The sequence below is a fragment of the Fusarium fujikuroi genome, chromosome FFUJ_chr05 (assembly GCF_900079805.1).
Source record: "Fusarium fujikuroi IMI 58289 draft genome, chromosome FFUJ_chr05".
Classification (NCBI taxonomy): Eukaryota; Fungi; Ascomycota; class Sordariomycetes; order Hypocreales; family Nectriaceae; genus Fusarium; species Fusarium fujikuroi.
In genome coordinates, this window is record NC_036626.1 from 1726256 (window position 1) to 1748641 (window position 22386).

The following is a 22386-nucleotide window of genomic DNA, read 5'->3' on the forward strand; positions in this document are numbered from 1 at the left end:
TAGAATAATGTCTCGTATTTTGGTCCGACGTCTAAGCATCCGGTAGACATGAAATCCATAGCGCAAAGGACCCAGTGCTAGCTATGCTTTGTTGCAGATCGCATTGAAAACCCAAGCCTGTGGTACGTCTTGTTCGTTTTCACACTCGCTCATATAACTCAAATAAAGTGCATATCGAAACAGAACCTCCCTCAACTCCTCTTTGCGTATGCTTCTCCCCACTCCGATCTGCCAGTTATCTATATCCAACTTGACCCCATTTGCACCCATCTCCACAGCCCATGACTGCCCACGCAAGCCAGCCCACAGCGCCATTAGGAACGATTCGTCAATGTGCAGGTTCTGTGGCACGCTGCATCTTGGCGACCAGATAGACGGTCGTCGACGGCGTCGTTCTGGGTCTCGCGCGATCCTCATAAGGGTGTCTTGAGCAACGACCGGATCGAGAAATGATACAAGTACTTCAAATGTTCGCTTTGCAAGTATGGTGTTGAAGAACCGGGACGTTAGACGGACTTGCTTAATAGCCGGGGCTTGGAGGTTGTCAAGGATCTGGATAACGATTTCTGTGGGGAGCGTTTCCATTGTAACAGGCCGCAAGGGAGCCATCATCAAGGGTTCAGTGCTGTGTCGTCAAGTTCGCGGAGTGAGTGAGGACGAGGGCAATGGAAAAATAGAAGCGGCGACCTTCATGATAACGAATGGCTATGTCTTGCTCTATGTACCTCCCTATTTGCGAATAATCTTCCGACCTGATGCCTTGCCCGCCCTACAAACTCCCGATCCGTAAAGGTTCTCATGTGAGACAGCCAACACAGTCAACGTAGATCCACCAATTTGGTCAAGTACAAGAGGCCAATTGGCTCGTAAGGGCTCTCGTAAGGGCTCTCGTAAGGGCTCTCGTAAGGCTTGCGGGGACGGTAAGCCAACCGGACTGACTGTGTTTTTAGTCTATCGGTATGGGGAGTCTAGGGGTGTAAGATGCCATATTCGACTATACTCGACTAAGGCAGTGTTTTGTTTCTTGGACTTCGGTTTATATTCATGACTTTTTCAAAAGACCACTTTACTCGCTAGTCTCCTCTTGCCACCATGCCTTCATTAAACGTAACCTCTCCGTCCTCTCCTTAGCCATCCGCCTCCCTTCCTCTGTTTTCATCATGCCCTCAAGCAACAGGAGCTTGTCATCAAAATGCTCCATAGTGTTCTCCAATGTCCGACTCTTGGCACCTCCAAATGCGAACGTCCTCGCAATACCTACGGCTCCAATGGCATCTAGGCGGTCGGCATCCTGGACAACGGCCAGCTCCGGATACTTGCCCACAAGAGCCCGTATCCGCGCCGGGTCCTTAACTTCGGAGGAGTAGCTGACGCCGAGACAGATGGCCTGGACGGTGTCGGCGAGGGTCTGCGGTGCACCGAAGGACATGAGCACGGATGCTACCGTGCGAGAAGGGTCCTCGCTGGGGCGGAGGTACTTCTTGTCGCCAACGTCGTGGAGCAGTGCGGCCAGCGTGACCAAATCTTGGCGTGTTGAAGGGGTATGAGACTGGATATGCTGCGAGAGACGGAGGACACGCTTGATGTGGTTGAAGTCGTGCGATGCGTCATACTTGGACATGTATTCCTCAACATAGTTTGTCACTTTGCCAACAAGGGCGTCATCAACTGACCAGTCTTGGGTAGTCATTCTGTGAAGTCTGCGACCTGAGATGGCTGTGTCTGCAAACGGGACGACAGATTTGGCGTTTCAATAGAGGAAACGTGTCTTGATATCTCACGGTAACCTGAGATTGTCCCGAGGATGACTCAAGCACGGAATAGTGGAGGTTGGAAATAAGACCCTAAAATTCCATGCCATGAACAGACCCTGGACACGAAATAGAACTCCTACTAACTAGCCTTTGTAGCCCAGCACTCTGATTTGAGTACCTATATACGGTAAGGATCATAAAACTCAATCTTTAAGAGGGAAGTTCATTCAGATGCCTGAGGTCGAATATATGACGCTTGTCCAGAGAATGTTAGACGCGATGGCCCGACGTGTTTAATGAAGGATAATCTGGACACAAAACGGGTCCCCACGTGACGGGCTACCAGATTTCCAATTGGGACTCATTATTACATTGAGAAAGTTCTCTGATGTACCTCATAAATGAAGTCATCTGTGTTTCATTTCTGTCAGACTCAACATTCGACAGAGGTCTTGAACAAGTCTCGTGATTCTCAACTATGGCCTCTTGTCTGATGATTGCTAGCACCTCTATTCTTTCTTTTATTTCCTTTGAGAAATATTATGCAAAGGGAACACGTTTTTGCTTGGAGTTGAAGCCCTTTGCCCACGTTTTGCCGCTTGCCCGCTTTCTTAAGTACTAATCTATATGTACCAACTAGGTAGGTAGGCAGTCAAGGTACTGTAGTATAGGTATTATGAGTGTATGAATAAGTATCACTTGTACTACAGTATAGGCATTGACTAAGCTGAAACATGATTCAAAATGTCTAATAATAGACATTACTTGTCACTTGTAGACTGTTTTGATTGCTAGATATACTGGATTTGTGCCATGCAGCATATCAATGGTGAAGTGTTATTCTTCATGAACCTCAGGACAAAAACACATCGATACGAGCGAAACGGTGTTATCTGAGACAAAGTTCGTGGCATGCAAGACCATCTGAGTGTACCAGTGACCTATTGTCAAGTGATTGGCACGCGCTGTGGGAAAGCCGTGTTCTATGCTGTCGATACAGTATCAATTAGAAGGACAACAAAAGCCCAGACTCACTGCTCGACATACCGATTGCCCATTCGAATCAAGCAGAAGAAAGGTCACGCTCTGACCGAGATTCCGCCATGGGGAACCCTCATCCGTATCATGGAGTCCCTAGAGTCCCCCTCTTTCGAAAGGCAGCCATCACGGGGAACGACTTGGTTACCCTGGCCTCTCGTGGTGTCAGAAGACTTACATAAGTACCTTGGAAATTATATGAGGGGAAAAGAATAAACTGGTCAAAGTGCATGCTAACTTCATGACAGATTGTATTCATGCAGTCTGAGCCTTTTTGTCGTTGAGGAGTTCAGTCCTGGGTTTTCTGTCGGTTCCCTACCTAACCTGGTAAATAGAGTGGTGGTGGGCGACTTCGTGTAAGTGTGACGGACCTCACATACCCGCCGAAGCTAAAAGGCATAGCATGCATAGAGATGGATTATAGAGGACCGATGCTACCGATGCTAGACCCGGGAAGGTAGAAGGCATCGGGGACACGCGGACGGGCCGTAGAGGGGGAGATGGAGATAGTACGCTTAGACCCATTATGCTTATCGAACGGGCACCTGGTCTGACATGTTTTATTTTGTCTGTGAGTCGAGGTCATCTTAATGATGGTCGTAACTTGTCGTCAGAGCTTTCAGTCTGCATAAGAATGAGGAGCGAGCAGAGGTGGCTGGATAGGGGGATACAGATAGACGAGGCCTCGATATGTATGTACCTTGTAGGTGAAGGCCACCGCCAATTCGCATGTCTCTGTCTTCTGGGCCATGTACTTCTGTAAGCGTAGCGCAGACGCGGCAAACCCACACTACCATTGTCGACTTGCATCTGGAGCGTGATATGGCGTACATACTACCGCCAATACGACAACAGCGGAGCATACAGTTCCGCCGTGATTCTGAGAGCAAATCCATCTAGTGAGTCAATTATTGACTGGACCAATTCTTCAAGTCGGCCGCATGAACTCGAGGGTTGCATTACAGCTCGCCCGACTAGAGAGCGGCCCAATAGTGTCCAGAGGTGTCAAGCGGTGCAGTGCAAGTCAAAGGCAGAACATTACGGCAGATGCGAGGCAAGGCGATGCGATGTGCGATGTGCGATGAGCTTAGGCCTTGCATGATCCATAGATTTCAATGTGCTGCTGAGGCCACGAGAGCCGACAAATCTGGTGTCTAGACCGTACAAGAAATGACACTGATGTTGCGTCCTTGCATGGCTGAAATGCAAGTGGTTGATGTGAGATGTGGTTGACGGGTGTTGGTAATTGGCTGTGCTGCAGCGTGACGAGAGGTTGAATCTAGCGGTGCCACAAGCCAATGACGGCGTTGGAATAGACGCTCTACGGGGGTCGCTCTTTGGGCTTGTTTAGCGGTAACGGGTTTCTGATTGGCGCAGTGTTTCTCCCCGCTCTGGGGCTGCTTCTAAATATCGCAGCATTTAGCATGGGTTGTGACCCACTTTTGATGCACGCACTTACTTGATCCACACTTGCTTAACCGCCCACGCTTGTCCCGGGAGGGAAGAGGGAACCGTTCAATTGTGATGGGTCGAGTGATAGTAGATGACATGAACTCGGCATTTCCTTGTCTGCAGTCCGTGATTGGTTGTCTCTGTAGCTGAAGAGTCCTTGTGTCTTGTAAATCTGTGCGTGCGTAATTCGTAATTCACACGGGCAACAGATGTTATTGCCAATACATTGGGTCCATCACAATTATCTTCCTAGGTAGGTAGGTACCTATCCATCCATCCACATGATTGATGATGATTGATGATGGATATTGGATCTATGGATCCATCCTTGCAAAATGGCTGTGGCCGCTATACACGGCCGTTCCTTATAAACAGGACCAACACCCGCCCCCAAAGCCTCTCTTCTTCTTCTTTCTCTTCTTCTTCAGCAAGTCCTTTTCAATCGCAAATCCTGTTTTTGTTCTTGGGTCTCTTACCCTTCCCCCTTTGTGTTTTTCGTTGTTCACCGTGGAGCCGGCCTCTACATCTATCTTTCTAATTTTCGTTGTCTCTAATCAAAGATATCCGTCAACTCCAAAGCCTACTCAATAAGTTGCTGGCCAGCTTAGAGACATCAACCTTTTAACGATTATCCTGTTTTGTTCGTCCCGCCTGTTATAATATCTAATTGCAGAAATCACGGATTTCACTTGCTCGCGCCAACTATCAAACAATATTGCATTGATCAAACTTTCATTGTTCACATCATCGACTCACCAGACAACTCAAACGCATAATTGAATCAAATCAAATCAAATCAAATCAAAGCAAAATGTCGGCTGTTCAACTTTCTTTCTCTCTCCGCGTCTCCTCTGGCGTCAAGACTGTCCACCTTCTCGGCTCTTGGGACGGTTACGTCGGTCAGCTCCCTCTCTCCAAGGACAAGTCCTCCTCCAAGTCTGGCTCCTGGAAGGGCACCTTTAGATTCCAGAACTCAACTCTTGAGGCTGGCCAACGATACTGGTACTACTACATCATCGATGGTTACCATGTTGCCCACAACCCCAGCGTCACCTCAACCATCGAGCCCACCACTGGCCGTGAGCTGAACGTTCTTGACGTTCCCACCGACTCTCACAAGTCCTCGTCCCACCGCTCTTCATCCTCCAAGTCTTCCTCCAAGTCTTCCTCTTCCTCCAAGTCCTCATCCAAGTCATCGTCGCACAAGTCTTCCTCCAGCAGCAAGAGCTCTTCTCACTCCTCCAAGGACAAGGAGTCGCGATCTTCGCGATCCTCACGCCACAGCTCTAAGCTCTCAGTTGACATCCCCAAGGGTCGCCCCCTGTCAGTCTCCCAGATCCAGGCCCCCAAGCCAATGTCTCCCCATGCGACTAAGCACATCTTGGATGCTTCCTACTACGACAACGAGGAACTTGAGGAGCTTGCCGACCGCTTCGGCAGCGCCAACATCGAGGACGAGTTCATCACTGACTTCAGCACATCGCCAATCTCCTCCAGTGGTTCTTCTTTGTCCTACCGCTCCGACAGCTCTTCACCCAACTCGTCCCTCTCCGGCTACAGCACTCCCGGCTCCGACGTCAGCTCTTGCACTTGCGAGCGCTATGGTATTACTCGCAAGGGCGAGCGTGTCAAGCTCGACTGCGGCGGATCCCGCTGTGGCTACGATGACGATAGTGATTCCATCTGCTCTAGTGGCAGTGAAGACGAGTATGAGTACGAAGCCTCCGTCTCGCGCACCAGCTCTCGCCGCCACGGCGTGGTCGCATAAACGCGCCAGTTTGCGGAGGGCTCTGTGGCAACAGGTTGAGAGAACCTATAGCCGTTCATTCTTTAAATCGGGCATCCCCTGGCAGCACACTCGCGCCGGGATGACTCGACCTATGTTGTTGTGGTAATATCAGCAATCATTTTTCTGTTCCGACTTGCGTCACGCTGTCAGACGTGGATGGTACGCCGAGCTGGTCTCGTACGTGCCACCGCGCCGAAGTGTTGATCGTTAGCTAGGTCGATGCTGCGGCCGTTCGGCGCAGTCCTCTCGTGGCTGTGCAGACGTAATTTTTCTTCCTCACTCTGTTGGTTCCTGAGTGAGCTGGGAGTCCTCGAAAGAGGCTGCCCCAGAAGCAAACAATGTCAACGCATGAGAATCCCATCTGTCCTGATGGGATCCCGTCTCTTGTAGACAATATCTGGATGTGGTTCAGGGCCTGGCGATTGATGAAGGTCTAGACTAGCCATTACGAAGTATGAGGTGGATGATGAAGGACAGTCATGAGCAACGATTTAATGAATGAAATAGCTTAGCTGTCTAGGATAGACGACGATTGAATCTATTCATGAAACGAGATAAGAGGCCTTGAGTAATAGAGCAACGTGATGCTGTGAAGTTATCGATTTCGGTCTTTCGGTTCACTGTTACTCCCCATCATACTGCACTTCTAAAAGGTGGTAGTGAGTAAGGTAGGTAGGGCCTTCAGGAGGCGGGGGCCCAATCTTATGGCGGGGTAACTCCCTATCATGTATTGCCCAGCTGTAGTATCACAAACTCATCTTCACCGTACTTGTAACGTCTTTTTACACAAAACATTGCATTGTATCTCTGGTTTATGTAAGACGAGGCCTGAGGTCACCAGTGATCAGTTTCGAATTCAATTTGAGTGCGTGCCACTTTCTTCCTCAACCACGTTCCCTCCATCTCCTTCGTTCATTCGTCGAGCTTCACTCAACACGATCTCAAGTGTAGCATCGCCCAACTGCAAATATGTCCGACGAGCAAATCATACTCCCCATCATCGACTCCCACATTCACCTCTACCCAGCGGCCGAAACAGACTCCCTCGCCTGGTACACACCCGATGGCCCCCTTGCCGGCCAACATTCCCTGGAAGAATACCGCGAAGCTACCTCTTCGGCACCGTCTCTTCTAGGCTTTGTCTTTGTCGAAACAGACCGCAAGAATGATGTTGAGTCTGGCGCAATCGATGGCTCCGGCTGGGAGCAGCCTTTGGCTGAGGTCTCATGGCTCAAGCGTGTTGCGCTTGGCCAGCCGCGCGAAGGAGAGGGCCACAGCCCCGAGGATGCAAAGTTGTGCCTCGGTATTGTGCCCTGGGCGCCGTTACCAAGCGGCCCTGAGGTTCTAGAGCGTTATCTTGATCGTGTGAAAGAGGAGGCCGGCGATGCTTGGCCTAAGATCAAAGGGTTCCGCTACTTGCTACAGGACAAGCCTCATGGCACTATGCTGGACGATAAATTCATCGAGGGCGTCAAGCTTCTTGGTCGACGAGGATTTACCTTCGACGTTGGCATTGATCAGCATCGACGCGGAAAGAAGCAGCTCGATGAGGTGATCGAGTTTGTTGACCGTGTTCACGATGGTGTTCCCGAGGAGGAGAAGGTCACATTGGTGCTAAGTTCGTGCAGCCCTTCTCCTTGCCCTACTTCATTCTAACAGCGTCGTCTTAGACCACCTCTGCAAACCCGACTTCAGCATCTATAACCTTACATCAGACCCCAGCTTTCACGCCTGGCGTACCGCTGTCTATACCCTCAGCAAAGACTCTCACGTCTATATGAAGCTCTCCGGTGGCTTCTCCGAGATGCCTGACTCCCTACGAAACCAGGACCCCAACCACATCTTCGAGGCTACTCTCGCTTGGCTCGGTATTGTCCTCGCTACCTTTGGTCCCAGCCGTATCATGTTTGGCAGCGACTGGCCTGTCTGCACTGCTAACACCGACAATGCCTGGCCTAGATGGCGCAGCATCGTTGAACGCATGTGTTGGATGGCTACGCTGAGTGATGAAGAGCGCGCAATGATCTTTGGCGGTACGGCCAAGAAGGCTTATGGCCTCTAAGCTGAGGAACGGCATTATCAGGGCAAATACTATATAAATATAAAAGCCTAAAGAAAGCTTCCTTGATGAGATACACGAGTGTAAATAAACAGAAATTCTCATAAGAAAAATAATGTTAACCCTTGCTATGAATGAATCTCATGATTTACCTCAGAGACGACTTTACAATTGACCTTTTGACAGAAGCTCCAAATCTCAGGAAGGAAAAGAAAATCAACTATGTTCGAGAAACTCCCATCTACAACCAACATCCATTGTAAAATGCAACGCCGGACTCCCATGACCATCAGTCGTAGAAACGTCAATAAACAATGTCATGCCAGGGCTCTAGAGCAAGCTCGTGACACCCCCCCCGAGCATATGCCATGCAGAAAAACAGGCTCCAGTCATGCAGTTTTATGTGTCATTAGTTTTCGCGTTCATCTGCCCCTGTGAAGCTCATTGTGTTTCTCCCCATCCAATCTTACTCTACTCCACGTCCTCGGTAATTGCCCATCTTCTCAATGGAGTTCATGATGCCGCTACGGGCCATACCGCCTGGACGAGGCAAGCCGCCTGCGCTCTTTGTTCGCTCGTGAGGTGCTCGGAGTCCTGAACCTGGCGCGCGTAGTCCTGATGCACGACTGACACTGCTTCTAAAGTGATCTGCACTTCGTTTTGGCGTTTTAGTCTCAGGCTCTCGGTCATGTTGTCTCTCATGAGGATAACGAGACGCAGACGGAGGCTGTTGAGCTTGTTGCTGTGGCTGAGGCTTTGGTGTCTGCGCAACAAAGCTCTGCATGCTCATCATCTCCTCGGCAAGTTGCACAAGCTCTCCCTTCTCTACGCGCTCCTTCTCCAGCATACTGCGCAGTGACTCGTTGTCGAGCTGTACTGTGTGGACAACTGCCTCAAGTCGTTGGATGTCAGCATTCAACTCCTTGATTGCTGCGCTGTCTCGCACTGCTTGGGCCTTGCGCTCATCGGCCTCAATGTTGTCGGGCTCGACTCTGCTCATTGTTGTATCTCGGCAGACGCGCAGACGTTCGTTCTCCTCCACAAGTTCTCTGATTTTGCTTTCAAGCTCATGGACACGCTTCTCCCACCGAGTCTCGTATGACTTCTTCAAGGCAGTGACCTTAGATTCGTGCTTGCTCTTATAAAGAGCATGAAGCTCGCGAGCCACCCGCTCGACTGCAATCTCAACCTCGTGATTGGTGTCGTTTGAGCTCTTGGGCTTTTCGGGTGACGACTTGTCAGTGTCTTTCCCGGCACGCATACCCGCCATCTTACTCTCCGCCTCTTGATGCAAAATCTCGGCTGCCTCACGTCGCTTCTCGCTCTCTTCCAACTTCTGTTCGAGCTCTTCCTGTTCTCTTTGGCTCTCCACAATTTCTTCTTTGGCCTTCCGCAAGACATGTTCCATCTCACGACCGCGGTTCTCCCAACCTTCTTTCTCAGCAATAAGTTGCTCCTTGATAGAGCGTTCCTCGCGGAGCTGCTCCTGGGACTCACCCACTCGCTTCTCTGCATCGCCGACTGCGGCCTTGAGCGATTGCACTTCGGCTTCCTTACCACTCAATGAAGCTTTGAGAGAGCTGATCTCTGACAGAAAGCTTGATTTGAGAGACTCGAGTTCTCTCGCGGTGATACTGGGAACGCTTCGAGGTGTAGGCATGGGGGGGATATCAAAGTCGATGAGGTTGGCAAATCCGCCACGAGAAGGTGTCGCAGTTACATCAGGTGCTGTACGAGATGGAGAAAGCCCGCCCTTGGCTGGTGACTTTTGGGGTGATCTCTGTGGAAAACGCAGCTGCTCTGTAAAGTCCAGAAGATTCGTTGTGTTTCCTGAGTCGTGTCTCGGTCTGGCTCGCGACGTTCGTGATGGGGAGGGATCAGCTCGTGTGTTTGCCCGAGGCGTAAGACCACCCATGTCGGACAGCTTGGTGGGACTTTGGCCGAGTTTGGCGAACATGGTTAGGTTGGGCACAGCCGAGAAGGTGCTGAAGGTACTGATCGCTGTATCATCAGGGCACACGGAATCGTCGACCTCCATTTCGCCAGAAGGGTTAACGTTGATGGTGCCGGTAGTGACATCCATGTCGTCCAGGCCGTCTTCCAGGACGCTCTGCTCATCTTCAAATATCTCAATTGCGCGCTTGAGGCCTTCATTTTGCCGCACTGCATCCTCTAGACTCATCGTACTCTCTTGGGAGGTAGGGCGGGCTGTGTTGAGAGGGTTGCTGATCTTAACAGGAAAACGCTTCTCAGGAGACACCTTTCTAGGGCTGCGAGCATTGGGGCCCAGTCTATCTGTTGGTCTTCCGTCTCTCACCTCTCGCTGGTCGGTGAGGATCTTCAACGGTGAAAGAGTCGCGCCAGAGAGGACTCGGGAGTGTCGTGATTTTGAGGGAGAATGGTTCTCCTGATCGGAAAGTGCAGTGTCGTTGAGGGTAGACACGAAAGGAGATGAAGAGGGCTGACTCTGTGATTCCGAGGACGTAGAGACTGTTCGTACCTCGTAGGAGTCGTATCGCTGAGCAGTAGCTGGTGTCTGGATATTGAGATTTGAACTTTGGGCAGGCGACAGTGGTGTTTCCATTTTGATGCACACTGGATCAAGGAAATGAGACAATTAGACAGTCAATATGTGTAGTCACAGCTCCAGTCGGTAGAGGATATCGTTTACTTGATAGTTTGGTTCAAGCCACTTTTGAGCAGTGTTGCTTGTTTAGAAAGTCGAGTTCAACGGTCACACGCTAACACCCAATATGTTGACTTTGGGTAGTTGACCCGACAACAAGCAACAGTGGATCCTCACGTGGTAATCATACCTTAATCATCATCCAACCACTAAGGTACCTTGACCTTAGTCCTTGTAAATTAGTAGTTTCTTAGGTAAGGTACCTAGTAAATACGAACGTAAATACCTACTAAGTTACAAACAAGACACTCATTTCACGGTTGCTTACTTGTGTTATGACATACGAATGTTCCTTTCATCTCACAAAGTTATTGCCAGACTGACTTGGAACTTAGGAACATCTGTGGCCATGTAAGTGCTTCGTACACTTGTTCTCACATACACTTTGCAACACTTATCGCCATGACACATCGGCACAGGAGTTCGGGCGCATATGATCCAAATCTCTAATTGTATCTATTCTCGAGAAAAAAAAACAACTTTTATTGTTCCTTCATAATTCGTTACCTAATAAAGCAACATTTCAAAAAAAGAAAAACACACATCGTCTGTGCCCGCGATTTCTTGACCACAGTGAAACGCGAGCACATAAGAAAAGAAGTGAAGGAGAAATGTAAGATCGTAATTCGTAATTCAGAGCCTTTCCCATAGGTTCCCTTTGACGTCTCGACTTTCCAACATTTTGGGCATGCCAAGACAGCTAAGTAAACAAGGGTCCACTCCAAACTCATCATTCCCGCCTGGGCTCATTACAGGCAGTACTGTCCCATAGTATGCGATCATATCGCATCTCGGAGCAAATCATCGAAGGGAAAACCTTGCTGCAGTGACTCTTTCCAGAAATTAAGCCTCCATGCAGACCGTGACTCATTAGTCATTGTATATCCGTGACAGAGCATGCTAGATCAACAAAAATCGGAAGTCGTATCGTGAACTCGTCGGCATCATCTTTGCAATCAAGGGCTTTCCGATGAGGGACACTCCAGTGCCCAACAAAAAAGAAAGAAAAGAGTTCTTTTTAAAGAGAAAAAAAAAGGAAATTGAGAGAATGTGTTTTCGTGTCCCTGATTGTCGGAGATGGGACGTATCATAATTTCCACTTGCACTGTTCAATGAGTGCACAGGGGAGATGCCACTGTTCCTTGTAAAACGTCGACAACAAAACACCGCGGGTCATTTATCGGTCCTGAAAACTAACCGAAAGATTGCTGTCTTCGAGGAGCGCTAATGGCAGAGGGAGGCCGAGCGCCAGTATCGTACACCGGGGCAGAAGGATACGAAGGAGACGCAGCAACAGTGGATGCAGGTCGAGCCAAGTTGTCATAAACAGGAGCAGGGGCATAGGAGGGAGAGGTGCCGATGCTAGAATGAGGGCGATTCATGGCGTCATACTGGGGAGCAGGGACACTTGTCTCCATGGTCTTGTGTCGCTTCAGGTCGAAGCTGTTCAAATGATCATGTACATTTGGGCCAGGACGTGGCGTCTCTGCCTCATCATCTCGTCGTTTGTATGGACTCATGCCATTCATGACACCGGGCTGGCCATATCCGTTGTGCAGGGTGTAGAATCCACCAGGAGAAACCATGCTGTCATTCGATGTTATGGTTTTACGCCGCTTTACTTCGAAGTTGCCTGCGGAATCATGCCCATTGGGACTTGATCGGTGAACATCATCATCCTCATCTCGACCTCGCTTGAGCATACCCCCGTCTCCATTGGCAAGAGGCTGATGATGAACATTTGGTAGAGGCTGCTGAGCATATGCATTTGACAGACCAGGCATACTACCAGGCATGTTGTTCATGGTGTCATGTGCATTATGCGCTGACCTATGAACCTCCTCGTCTTCCTCTCTGCCCCGCTTGAGCATATCTCCTCCATTCTGCATAGGAGGCTGATGTACATTCGCAAGGGGAGGCTGTTGAGAGTAACCATTAGACATTGCATGCATGTTACTCATAGGATCATGTCCATTAGAGACTGGTCGGTGCAGATCTTCTTCTTCTTCTCGCCCTCGTTTAAGCATACCACCTCCGTTTGGCATGGGGGGCTGGGAACCATTTGTGAGAGGCTGGGGAGTGCTTGCGAGAGACTGAGGGCCATTCGCAAGGGACTGAGGAACGTAGCCTCCGGTTGGCAAACCAGGCATCATTGGGTGATGCTGTCCAATTGAAGGCAAAGCATTGGGAGCAGGGGGTCTCTGATTACCGAGTCCTTCGTGCTTGCGGCGCTCGGCAGCTGCCATGACCTGACTGGTCCGGTTCGAGTTCGACGGATGATAAAGAAGTGCCCCGATATTGTGGACAAACAAGGGGAACAGGAGCTCTGTGATCTTCTCCTTGTTCGCAAAGTCTAGTGCACGGTCGTAAGGGATCCTGGGTCATCGTCAGTCAAACATCCAGCAATGGGTCTACAGATCCAAATACATGGGGATACATACCAGACACCTTTCAAGTGCATGGGACCAATCTTGACGACGTGGCGAACCTTTTCGCTTTTCAAGATGCCGTCCCTTCGACCTCGAGTCATGCCAGCGACATTTAATAGTTTCGTGCCGTTAATCATGTGGTTATCTGTAGTTGAAGTCAGCTGGTGTATATGGCGCTTGGGGGTAACAATTCTGACCTTCTCTCCGTGCTACACATATACCTCTGGCTTCCACCTGGAAGCAGAGGCTGCCTTCGTCTTCCCACAGGGTAGCCGTGACTCTGGGCTTCATACCGGGGGGGTTATGCTGGCCAGTTGTGTCGAAAGCGCCATTATTACTACTGTTACTGTAACCTGGCTGCTGCATTGCTCCTTGGTTGCTGAGCGCTGAAGGTACTGGCAGTACATTCTGGGGCGCGGGCATGGGAGTGGAGACTGCGGTAGTTGGAGCACCATTTGTAGAATAGCCATAGCCGTACTGTGGTGTCGAATAATGAGGTGAATAATACATGTCTGGCTGGGGATGGCCTTGGTTCATCGCGGAGGTGTTGTTATTGTTTTCAATGGGGGATGATGGGGTGCGGTTGGTCTCAACGGTCGAGATACGGCGGTTGAGCACTCTCTACTAGAGATAGAGAGAGGTAGGGCTGGCGTAACGTTAATATGGCAGCACAATTGCGAAGAGGAAGCAGTCGAGGAAGGATGACTGCAAACTCGAAGGAAGAGGAGGTGGACGGCAAAAGGGAAAGAGACCGGCAAAGAAAAAAAGAGAGAGAGAAAGGAAATAGGAAGAGAAAAGGAAAAGGAAAAAATCCCGAGAAGGTCAGGATCTTGGTGGTGAGGGCAGAATGAAGAGAAAGGAACAGAGGAGGCAGGTCAAGGTACGTACCCTCGACTTGCTTGATCAATGGCCGTGGTAGAGGTACCCTCAGTACCCTCAGGGCCTTGAGCAATACCCGCCCCTCAGGCAGGCAGGTCGGGACGGGGGGGCAGACAGACGATGGGGGAGTGCACTTTGGCTTGGTGAGGAGTGTGAGGGAGTGTGGAGCATAAGAAACAGAATCAGAATACATCCTTGGTGAGAAGGGAACGAGAGGGTGTGGCAGATATCCACCACAGATCCAACCTATCAAGGGCAAAGAGGGGTTGATCCTTAGTTTAGTTAGTCTGGGTCAAGAGTAAACGAGAGGCAGGAGAAGAACATCATCCACAGATGAAATCCAGGAAAACCATTTCTATCAACAGACGGGAGGCGGAGCATGATAGATGATATTCCAAAGTCAAGGAAAGACTATTTCTTATGCAGAAGCTTTGAAAGGCCTGAATTGTATTGTTCATTTGACGAAATCATGCTCAACGGCCTGCGGCACTAAAAAGAACGACCATGCAGCATGTATGCACACGCACCCAATATGAGTCTATTTGGGGTTCAGTGGACCACTTGCATGCTCTGCTCGTACCTTGAACTTCGCAGTTTGTGTGCATGGCACAGAATTCTCAAGGTTGATAAGGTCCAGAGCGATAAAGAAAAAGAACACGGCTAATTTCTGAGGCCGGTCGTCTTCGCAATTGCTCGTAGGTAACGAGTCTATCGCCTTTTTGAGTTCCGAAATACCGACATGCAACGGTCAGCAATGAAATATCTGAAGAATGAACTTGAAAACCCTTCTCACCGTACGAGCCGACATCGCCCTTGACTTTTCCAGGTGTGTGCTGGCGTGGATCATGAAATAGACTAGACTATCTTTGGCCCGACCACGCACGGTACGATACCTACTGTGTAATGCTTGGGTTCAAGCTGAGACTCAATGCCTGGGCAGCCGCTGTCCTCATGATTGAATGCTTTTGATGATATCTCGTCTTTCCATGAGCACACAGCCAGACATGACCTAGCTTGAAGCATCCCGTCCTCCTCATCTCATGGTTCAGAAGTGCCTAAAGAAACATAACTACAGGCAGTCCCTCCGCTTGCCGTATGCGCACTGGGCACTCTCCTGTCAACGCACAACAGAACCAGGGACCATACAGCCCGCAACCTGCACACAAACTCGGTGGAGGAAGGACTCTCTGCAGGGCGTTGTCAAAAGCTAAAGAGCGCTCCCAGCAACTTTGGTGGGTGGTGCGAGGGGTGCGGCTACAGGGGCAGAGGGAATTCATTGGGGTGTAGCCAGAACAGCGTAGCACCAGGCCACCTCAAAGTGCGTTGGGCGGAGAGGGAGTTGATCATGGGTTTTCTCAGAGCGGTTGTTCGTACAGTTACCGACTGAGGTATCGCGATTGCAACTAGTACTGGGGTCTCTCCCTAGGTAGAGTGATCGGTCACCCAGAATCCCAGTGGCTACAGGAGCCTCGGGAGGCAAGAAAACAGCGAACCTTGCTGCGGGGTGTCAAAATAAACTTGGCAAAAGTCATCCTAAGCTTAGGCTATATTACTTAAGTCTTTTTGTCATCTAGGATCGAGGACCTGTGTTTTCTTTCCTCCCCTAGAGGAGGCCACGGGGCCGGCAGGGCGAAGGCACCCAGGCCACAGCGTGCAAGGATGAAGGATCCGGGGGGGGGAACAGACGGGAGCGATGCTTGGTGTCATTAACCCCTGGCAGCTCAAACTCCGCTTACTCGCGCCAGCATTTACTGTGCACCCACAGTGCACCTCAGCACCCGCTTGATGCGACAGGAAAAGCCCGCACACAGCGTCGATTCAAGATACAACTTGGAGACGGGCAGAGAGTCAGTCATAACATTAGAAGCCATACTCAAATTCGCTATTGGGCGATGCACTGATAATGAACATCTCTGAAGTTGCGCCTCAGATACCTGGCTTCAGCTTGACAATTCATCTAAAACCCAAGTCACCTCGATCATAAGTTGTTCATAAACAGTGAGATTGACTACGTAGATCACATTACAAGGGTCGATTTGATTGGTCTTTTCTCCCCTCCAGGACCTTGTTGTCGTCCATTTCCCACTCAATCACATCAATCCCTGGTTAGATGCTTGGCCAGTGTACATACTACACAATTGAGGTAATACTGGCCAGGTTCGCTAACTGCAAGCATTCTCTGGATACTTCCGACAGGCTTACGAATATTAGGAATCATTCATGCCCTTGTTTCATCACCAGTTCTTCAGGCTATAAACGATAGTTATCAAAGCATCCAAAAACGGCTGTGAGTCTATTTGATGTCGTCCACAGCTGCGCTAGAGTTCAGGTTGCCTTTGTGTCGCGTCAGTTTGTTGTGGGCTGGGCTTTTCTCATTTGTCTACCTGGTTGTGTTATTGCTTTCCTGTGGCCGTGTCGTGTCAGTGTCGTGTTGTGTGCTAGTAGTGTGTTGCGCTGTCGTGTTGTCTTTGTTATTGTGTGCTCTTGTCGCTTTTACGCCATTCGTCGGCTTTCAACTCTTGGTTGACTTCTTTCGCGCTCTCCTTCCTTCTAGCTCTTAGTTGCGGCACAGCACTGTGCAAACTACCCGAGGACTTTGCTCCCCATGTGAAGTACGGGCTGTATTTGCGATTGAGTTTCCAGAGCTCTTCAACGAGGTTCATCCAATCAGAGACTTCGAACACCAACTAGAAGAGACTTGGACCAAAGGACGGGAGAGGGTATTAATGGCATCAGAGTTTGCGCTTCCAGACTCTCGGCGCTCCTGATCTTTCTGCTTTCTTAACCCCGAATGATCGATCTGTAGGTAGTTAACTACCTACTTAATCGTAGTTCTTAACGGTGCGCCAAACCACTACGGGACCGTTACTTTGGGTTCCCTGTATTGCGTCAAGTGCCGGGACAACCTGTGCACCATTATTTCTGTGCAACTACCAACAACTCGTATTGAGATAAGTTGAGAAACCAAACGCGACCAAAGACCTTCCCATAGTGCCGAGAATTCAACAATGGGGGCATCATGCAGACTAGGAGCGGAAAGGCTGTGTACTCTCACTAAGTTCTGACTACGGGATTCGCTTGCGCAGGAACAGCCAGCGATGATGAAGGGAGAGGTCTTGAACAGAGACTCACCAAGTCAAGTTTCTGTAAGAGGCTCAATGGCTTTGGTTCCGGCCCAAGATCATTGGTCTACAGTTGTCAATGCTCTTGTTCTGCCAACCTCCCCTCCCAACCCTGACTGAGCGAAATATGGCCACATCAGCATCCCGGTCTCTCTACATACATACAGTTGCTCAAGCCCGAGCCCACGGCCGTTCGTGCGGAAGTCCGTCAATGGCCCGGCAAGTTCAGCAAGGCTCACGGCCCATGTTGCCATAATCGCATGGGTCGCCGCCGCTCTCCGAGCTGCCCGGATTTCCCCTCTTTGACTAGGATGTTGGAACAAGCATCCGCTGCTGTCGTTTATTGAATTTGATTCGCTGATAGGGCATAGGTGGAGTTTCTGCCCTCTCCGTTCTGCATAGCTGAATGGGAAATCATGTCCATCAAGTCATCGTCCTCGTGGCTGAGCTTCATGGCCCACCAATGATGAATGTCTTACACCCAAGAAAACGATGAAGGGCCTGAGGGGTCAGTCGAGCACAGTGCTGGACTGCCAGATGGGTCTCTCATTCATAAGAGCTTCTCTCTACGGTTCCTGATCCATGGCCGAATGTCCTCGGGTCTGTGAGTTACGCTGTGGCGGTCTCGACGAGCCACTTGCCAGGTATCATGTCTCACTTGAGATCAGTTTATCTCTGCTACTGTTACCTCTCTCTCCCTTGAGAAGGACTCGGCGGCAAGGTAGCCTCCCGCGAGATTCACTGACGCTCAGACAAAGTACAAGCTCTCTCTGGGTCCAGAATTCCCCGCCTTTGTTGAGCCTTTAACAATTGACCGGCTGCTCCAGCTTGGTACAAAGTTTCGATGGTCTTTTTCATAATTTCCACTCAACCACCAAAACTTAGGCGCCGGCTCAGCCACCCGTTTCCCCAAGACATGTGACTTTTTCCAAGTAGTACTATGGTTTTTTCTTACTGCCCTCTCTCTCAGTCAAGACACCGATGTTTGCTTTCCTCGCTCCAAGTCTTCGCGCTTATTATCAAGCCTTTGAATACGATGCCACTGCCTAGCAGTCTCCCACATCAACTATTTCCTACGTATGACTATCACGAGCCCGGCACAGTGGCAGTGGCACTTCTGTCCAATTGCCTTTGACCCATTCTTGATGCCCAGCGAATCTATCAAAAGTCAACACAAAAGGTCAAGGGTCTTGCTCGGAGTATTAATCCAGCTGGCAAACGCTAAAACTATCAACAATACATTGTTCACGACCCAAAAGTACCTACCGCATCATACCGAGGCACCGATAAAGGGTCTGACCGGTTGAAGCTGGGTTTGACACCATTTTGACCAGGGTGGTACGTCTGTGGGCGGGGATCTCTTGTTACTACTACCTTAGTGAGAAGACAAGTTTTTTTCATGGTTCTTCCTCGGAGCGGCGCGACATCCCGACACCGATAATTGCGATCATGGAGATAAACAACCAGATATCTGATAAAACTGGTCTAGAAACGAACAGCCTCGAGATATGCAAACTTAGCGAGCCTGTGGTGTAGATCTTGTGCTGCCCACCAAGCCGACACTACTGTACTGTATGTGTGTCTACATGGTCCTTACACACCGTTGACCGGGACCTTATGCAAGATACACAACAAGCTCAGCCAACCAGGGCCAGTGTGACAGGGCCAGGCTGCCACTCCCTCTTAAGGTGCATATCGATGCATACATAAACAAGCTGGTCCTGGGATGTGCATAAGTGGATGTATGATATTCTTCGATGCATATGATTCACATAATGCCACGAGGCTGAGCCTTAGGAACGTCATCCCTTGGCTTGGCTCTTTCGGTTTTTTTTTCCTCTGGGGTTTATTTTAATCGCGTTAGAGAATACGTGGAGAAGACTAGCAACTAACCCAACTACCTTACGAAAACTGAATGAACCTCGCTCCCAACTCATGATAGATCTTGTTACTGACCACCAGTAAAACAAGTTTCCGAAAACCTCGGTCAAGACAATACCATATGACCCTCGTGCCCGTTGCATCTACATTGTTCACGTAAGTCTGGCTTTTTAAAATGTATCTCGGCCGCACATGCTTAAGCGTCTGGCAATGAATCACTACCTGCCTCATATGGCAAATGGCGCAGGTGTTCGGCTTTTCTCCTCGATCTCTCCGATAGGGGATAACTGAGGCGTGTGACGAAATCTACCTCCAGTCAACCACGACACCCCGAAATCGAGCCTCCGCTGGGGTTTCGCTCCGAGGTAAATTTCCATCATGAGGGTTGTAGCCTGTGTTTATATGAGTGTCTCGCCAAAGTGAGATCTAGCTTTTTGTTCGTTGGTTGACTCTTCGAAAATTTAACACATTTGTGGAGAACGGTTAGTTGGCATGGATAAGCGATAGAGCGTACACACAACGGGCATAGATAATGTAAAACGTGAGTAATCTTTCTAGAAATTTACCCTAAACAACCGCGCATAACTCTTCTGTTGCACTACACACTGAGGTGCCTAATGTACACAGGCTAGTGAGCGTACTGCAACCTCATGCACGATTTCCGCCGAGGGCATGATGGGATATCATCGGTTCCTGCAGCCGAGAGAAAAGAGAAGGCTGGGCAAGAGGCTAACACGGGTGCTGGCGGACCCTAGAGACGACAATGGGTATGTACATAGTATGTATGTACGAGGGAGATCAACCTCGCAGGTTATTCCTTGTAGCAAAGGTCCATTCGTACCAAGTCGGCGAGGCTGGGGTTTGGCGCCAAACAAGTGACTCGGCGGCAACCATTCGGAGGAACTCGACAATACGCACGATCCTGGCCGATCTAAAGTGAAACTTTCTTAAGGGGCTATGGGATTATCTCATAGGCTTGGACTAACTCACGTATGTATGTTGCCTCAAGATATAACTAGGACAATGTTTATGTAGGGTTGATGCAGGTACCATGAGATGCATGTCGAGAACAGCTTAGAACAGATATCAGTTTAGAACATGAGACGCAAACTCGGGTCTGGAGCCGGCTGGTTTCACATTAGGGACTTAACACTAAGAGACTTATGGTTGCGAGTCGATGTACAATCTGACAGGTAAGCTGTCAGTCTGGGATACATGCATGTTTTGACTGAAATTGCTTTTTCTTTTCCACTTCCTCTCAGCCAAGTAGCACACAATTCAATAACTGTACTTGAAAAGAAAAGAAAGAGAGCAAGAAGTAAGAAAGAAAGAATGTAAAATAAGTACATAAAGTAAAATAAAAAGTCACGTCCTTGATAATCAGTTTGCCGCGGTATCTCATCAAATTGTCGAAACTCGCAACTTGATACCCAAATGGTTAGTTATCCTTCCACGTTCTTTCTTTTTTCTCTCTCCCTCGTCGAGTCTCGCTCCGAGGGACGTCAACATCCGAACACATCAAACGGGAAGGAACAAACGGCGCACTGTGGCAGGCATTTCCGGGCAAAGTACCGATACTTCCACCATGGAACATGAGGTACCCCAAAAAAGAATGGAACCCTCGATCTCTTCCCGCCTCTAGTCTCCACCACCAACCATTGCCAGCCGTTATAGTCGCAAATCCAACCCGCCTCATATATCGAACGAGGAAGAGGCAAAACATGTGGTTGTTGTCTCTCTTTACTTTTGGAGCAATCCTCACGCCTTGGCCTAAAGTCAATGATCGAATAGGATACTCGAGGATATCTACCCCTCTAGAGACAAAATCTCCAAGTTGGGGACGTACTCTTCATGCTGGCTTCCAGCCGTTACTTGAGCTAGTAGGGATGTGGAGCAAGAACGTTTTTTCTACATAGACGCCAGAGAAATTGTGGTCACTGATATCAATTGTCTGTTCGCTAGCTTTCTACCGTCGTTCTGGTGTCTTTGCTATGTTCCAGCGAGTTGTTGCTTTTGTTTTTGGCCTGGATGTCAATCACAACAGCTGCCTCCATCTCCGTCCAGCAAATATGAACAGACGACTTGTCGATCTGTTCAACTGGCCCGCCATATTTGCATACTGGAGCTTGACAGCTGGCTTCCCCCGACTGGCTTACCCCACGTTACCCAGCACGTTTCAATGGAGGACACATGTCCAGCCACACACAACATGCCCCGAGTCCTTCAGAAGACGTCCTCAATCTATTCTTGATACGGAATGCTTGTCTCACATACCATAGTGTTGTGAGCATGCGTTGGACGGCTGGACGGGTTGAGACAGGCCATTGTTCAGAAATAATCTCAATCCAGCAACCCAATCTTGCGACACCTGGCATTCGATCAGTCAGCCCAACCTCTCACGTATTCCATTCCGTGATCAATCGATAGGCAACAATAACCCCGCACAGTCTGATTGGGGCCTTTCCCTGGATATTTTTGCGGTTCACCTGCCGGGCATGTCCGCGAAGCTATTTGTCGCTGATGCTACTCTGACAGCGCATGGGGGATTGCAGTTTTGCTTTTTCTCGACTTCATCGTACCATTTCCTTATATCTGATCCACGGGTATAAACCCGTTCCCTTCAAAAACACTCCAACAGAATTAGACCCGAGGCAAGCAACAGGTTTAGCACATGAGTGGACTGTGGCCAGATCCTCACAGCTAGTCATCAATCATTCGGGCATTGATATTCTAACAGATCCTCATAAGCTTTTAACACATGAATGTCAACCACGTACCCCGTCGTCGGTTTGGTTCGGATTCGTATCAGCCAATCTCGGCACTAGCCATACGATCCATCCCTGATGAGGCACTCAGTCGATATCTAACACACTGTCTTCGTATGTTCATATCACTGCAACGACAGGGCTCCTATCGTTATCCATTCGCTAACATATACTATTCCACAACCCTGACAATTCTTATGTACCAGTATGCTATTCGTGGTTTCGAATAGCAATTTGCTACATTCAAATGCCCACATGGTGCATCTGGTCGATCAAGAGCATACCGCATGGTCAAAAGTAGGCAGATAAAAGACCAACTCTTTGGAAGTGTCGTCGTCCAACCCTCTGTTACCATAATCCAAGTGCTGTGGCTTAGTAACTTGTTGCTCGACTTAAACTTACAAACCAACTCGTGATGGGACCAGAGTTACTGCCTGGAGAACTTGATCAGCGTATGTATGTGCTTGGAAACCACATGCTCGACAAACAGTCCACATACGAAACAATTCATTGTGATTCTGGGAGCCGGAAC

General features: G+C 49.4%; 6 protein-coding genes; 2 read left to right on the forward strand and 4 right to left on the reverse strand.

Moving 5' to 3' along the window:
- Nucleotides 1-81: 81 nt before the first annotated feature.
- On the reverse strand, nucleotides 82-585 carry FFUJ_07318 (uncharacterized protein; the record flags this gene model as incomplete). The annotated part of the gene is made up of 1 exon (XM_023577556.1): nucleotides 82-585. The coding sequence occupies one exon, from the start codon at nucleotides 583-585 to the stop codon at nucleotides 82-84; it is 504 nt and encodes a 167-aa protein (XP_023430610.1).
- Nucleotides 586-1066: 481 nt separating this feature from the next.
- Nucleotides 1067-1690, reverse strand: FFUJ_07319 (related to HD superfamily hydrolase; the record flags this gene model as incomplete). The annotated part of the gene is made up of 1 exon (XM_023577557.1): nucleotides 1067-1690. One exon carries the CDS (start codon nucleotides 1688-1690, stop codon nucleotides 1067-1069), a length of 624 nt encoding a protein of 207 aa, XP_023430611.1.
- Nucleotides 1691-5055: 3365 nt separating this feature from the next.
- Nucleotides 5056-6012, forward strand: FFUJ_07320 (related to SRP40 Suppressor of mutant AC40 of RNA polymerase I and III; the record flags this gene model as incomplete). Its single annotated transcript, XM_023577558.1, has 1 exon — nucleotides 5056-6012. The coding sequence occupies one exon, from the start codon at nucleotides 5056-5058 to the stop codon at nucleotides 6010-6012; it is 957 nt and encodes a 318-aa protein (XP_023430612.1).
- Nucleotides 6013-7002: 990 nt separating this feature from the next.
- Nucleotides 7003-8095, forward strand: FFUJ_07321 (uncharacterized protein; the record flags this gene model as incomplete). XM_023577559.1 has 2 exons in its annotated part: nucleotides 7003-7651; nucleotides 7704-8095. The coding sequence occupies 2 exons, from the start codon at nucleotides 7003-7005 to the stop codon at nucleotides 8093-8095; spliced, it is 1041 nt and encodes a 346-aa protein (XP_023430613.1).
- Nucleotides 8096-8558: 463 nt separating this feature from the next.
- FFUJ_07322 (related to kinetoplast-associated protein KAP) lies at nucleotides 8559-10676 on the reverse strand (the record flags this gene model as incomplete). Its single annotated transcript, XM_023577560.1, has 1 exon — nucleotides 8559-10676. The coding sequence occupies one exon, from the start codon at nucleotides 10674-10676 to the stop codon at nucleotides 8559-8561; it is 2118 nt and encodes a 705-aa protein (XP_023430614.1).
- A 1295-nt stretch (nucleotides 10677-11971) lies between these two features.
- Nucleotides 11972-13744, reverse strand: FFUJ_07323 (related to ascospore maturation 1 protein (Asm-1); the record flags this gene model as incomplete). XM_023577563.1 has 3 exons in its annotated part: nucleotides 11972-13154; nucleotides 13220-13352; nucleotides 13405-13744. 3 exons carry the CDS (start codon nucleotides 13742-13744, stop codon nucleotides 11972-11974), a joined length of 1656 nt encoding a protein of 551 aa, XP_023430615.1.
- Nucleotides 13745-22386: the final 8642 nt, after the last annotated feature.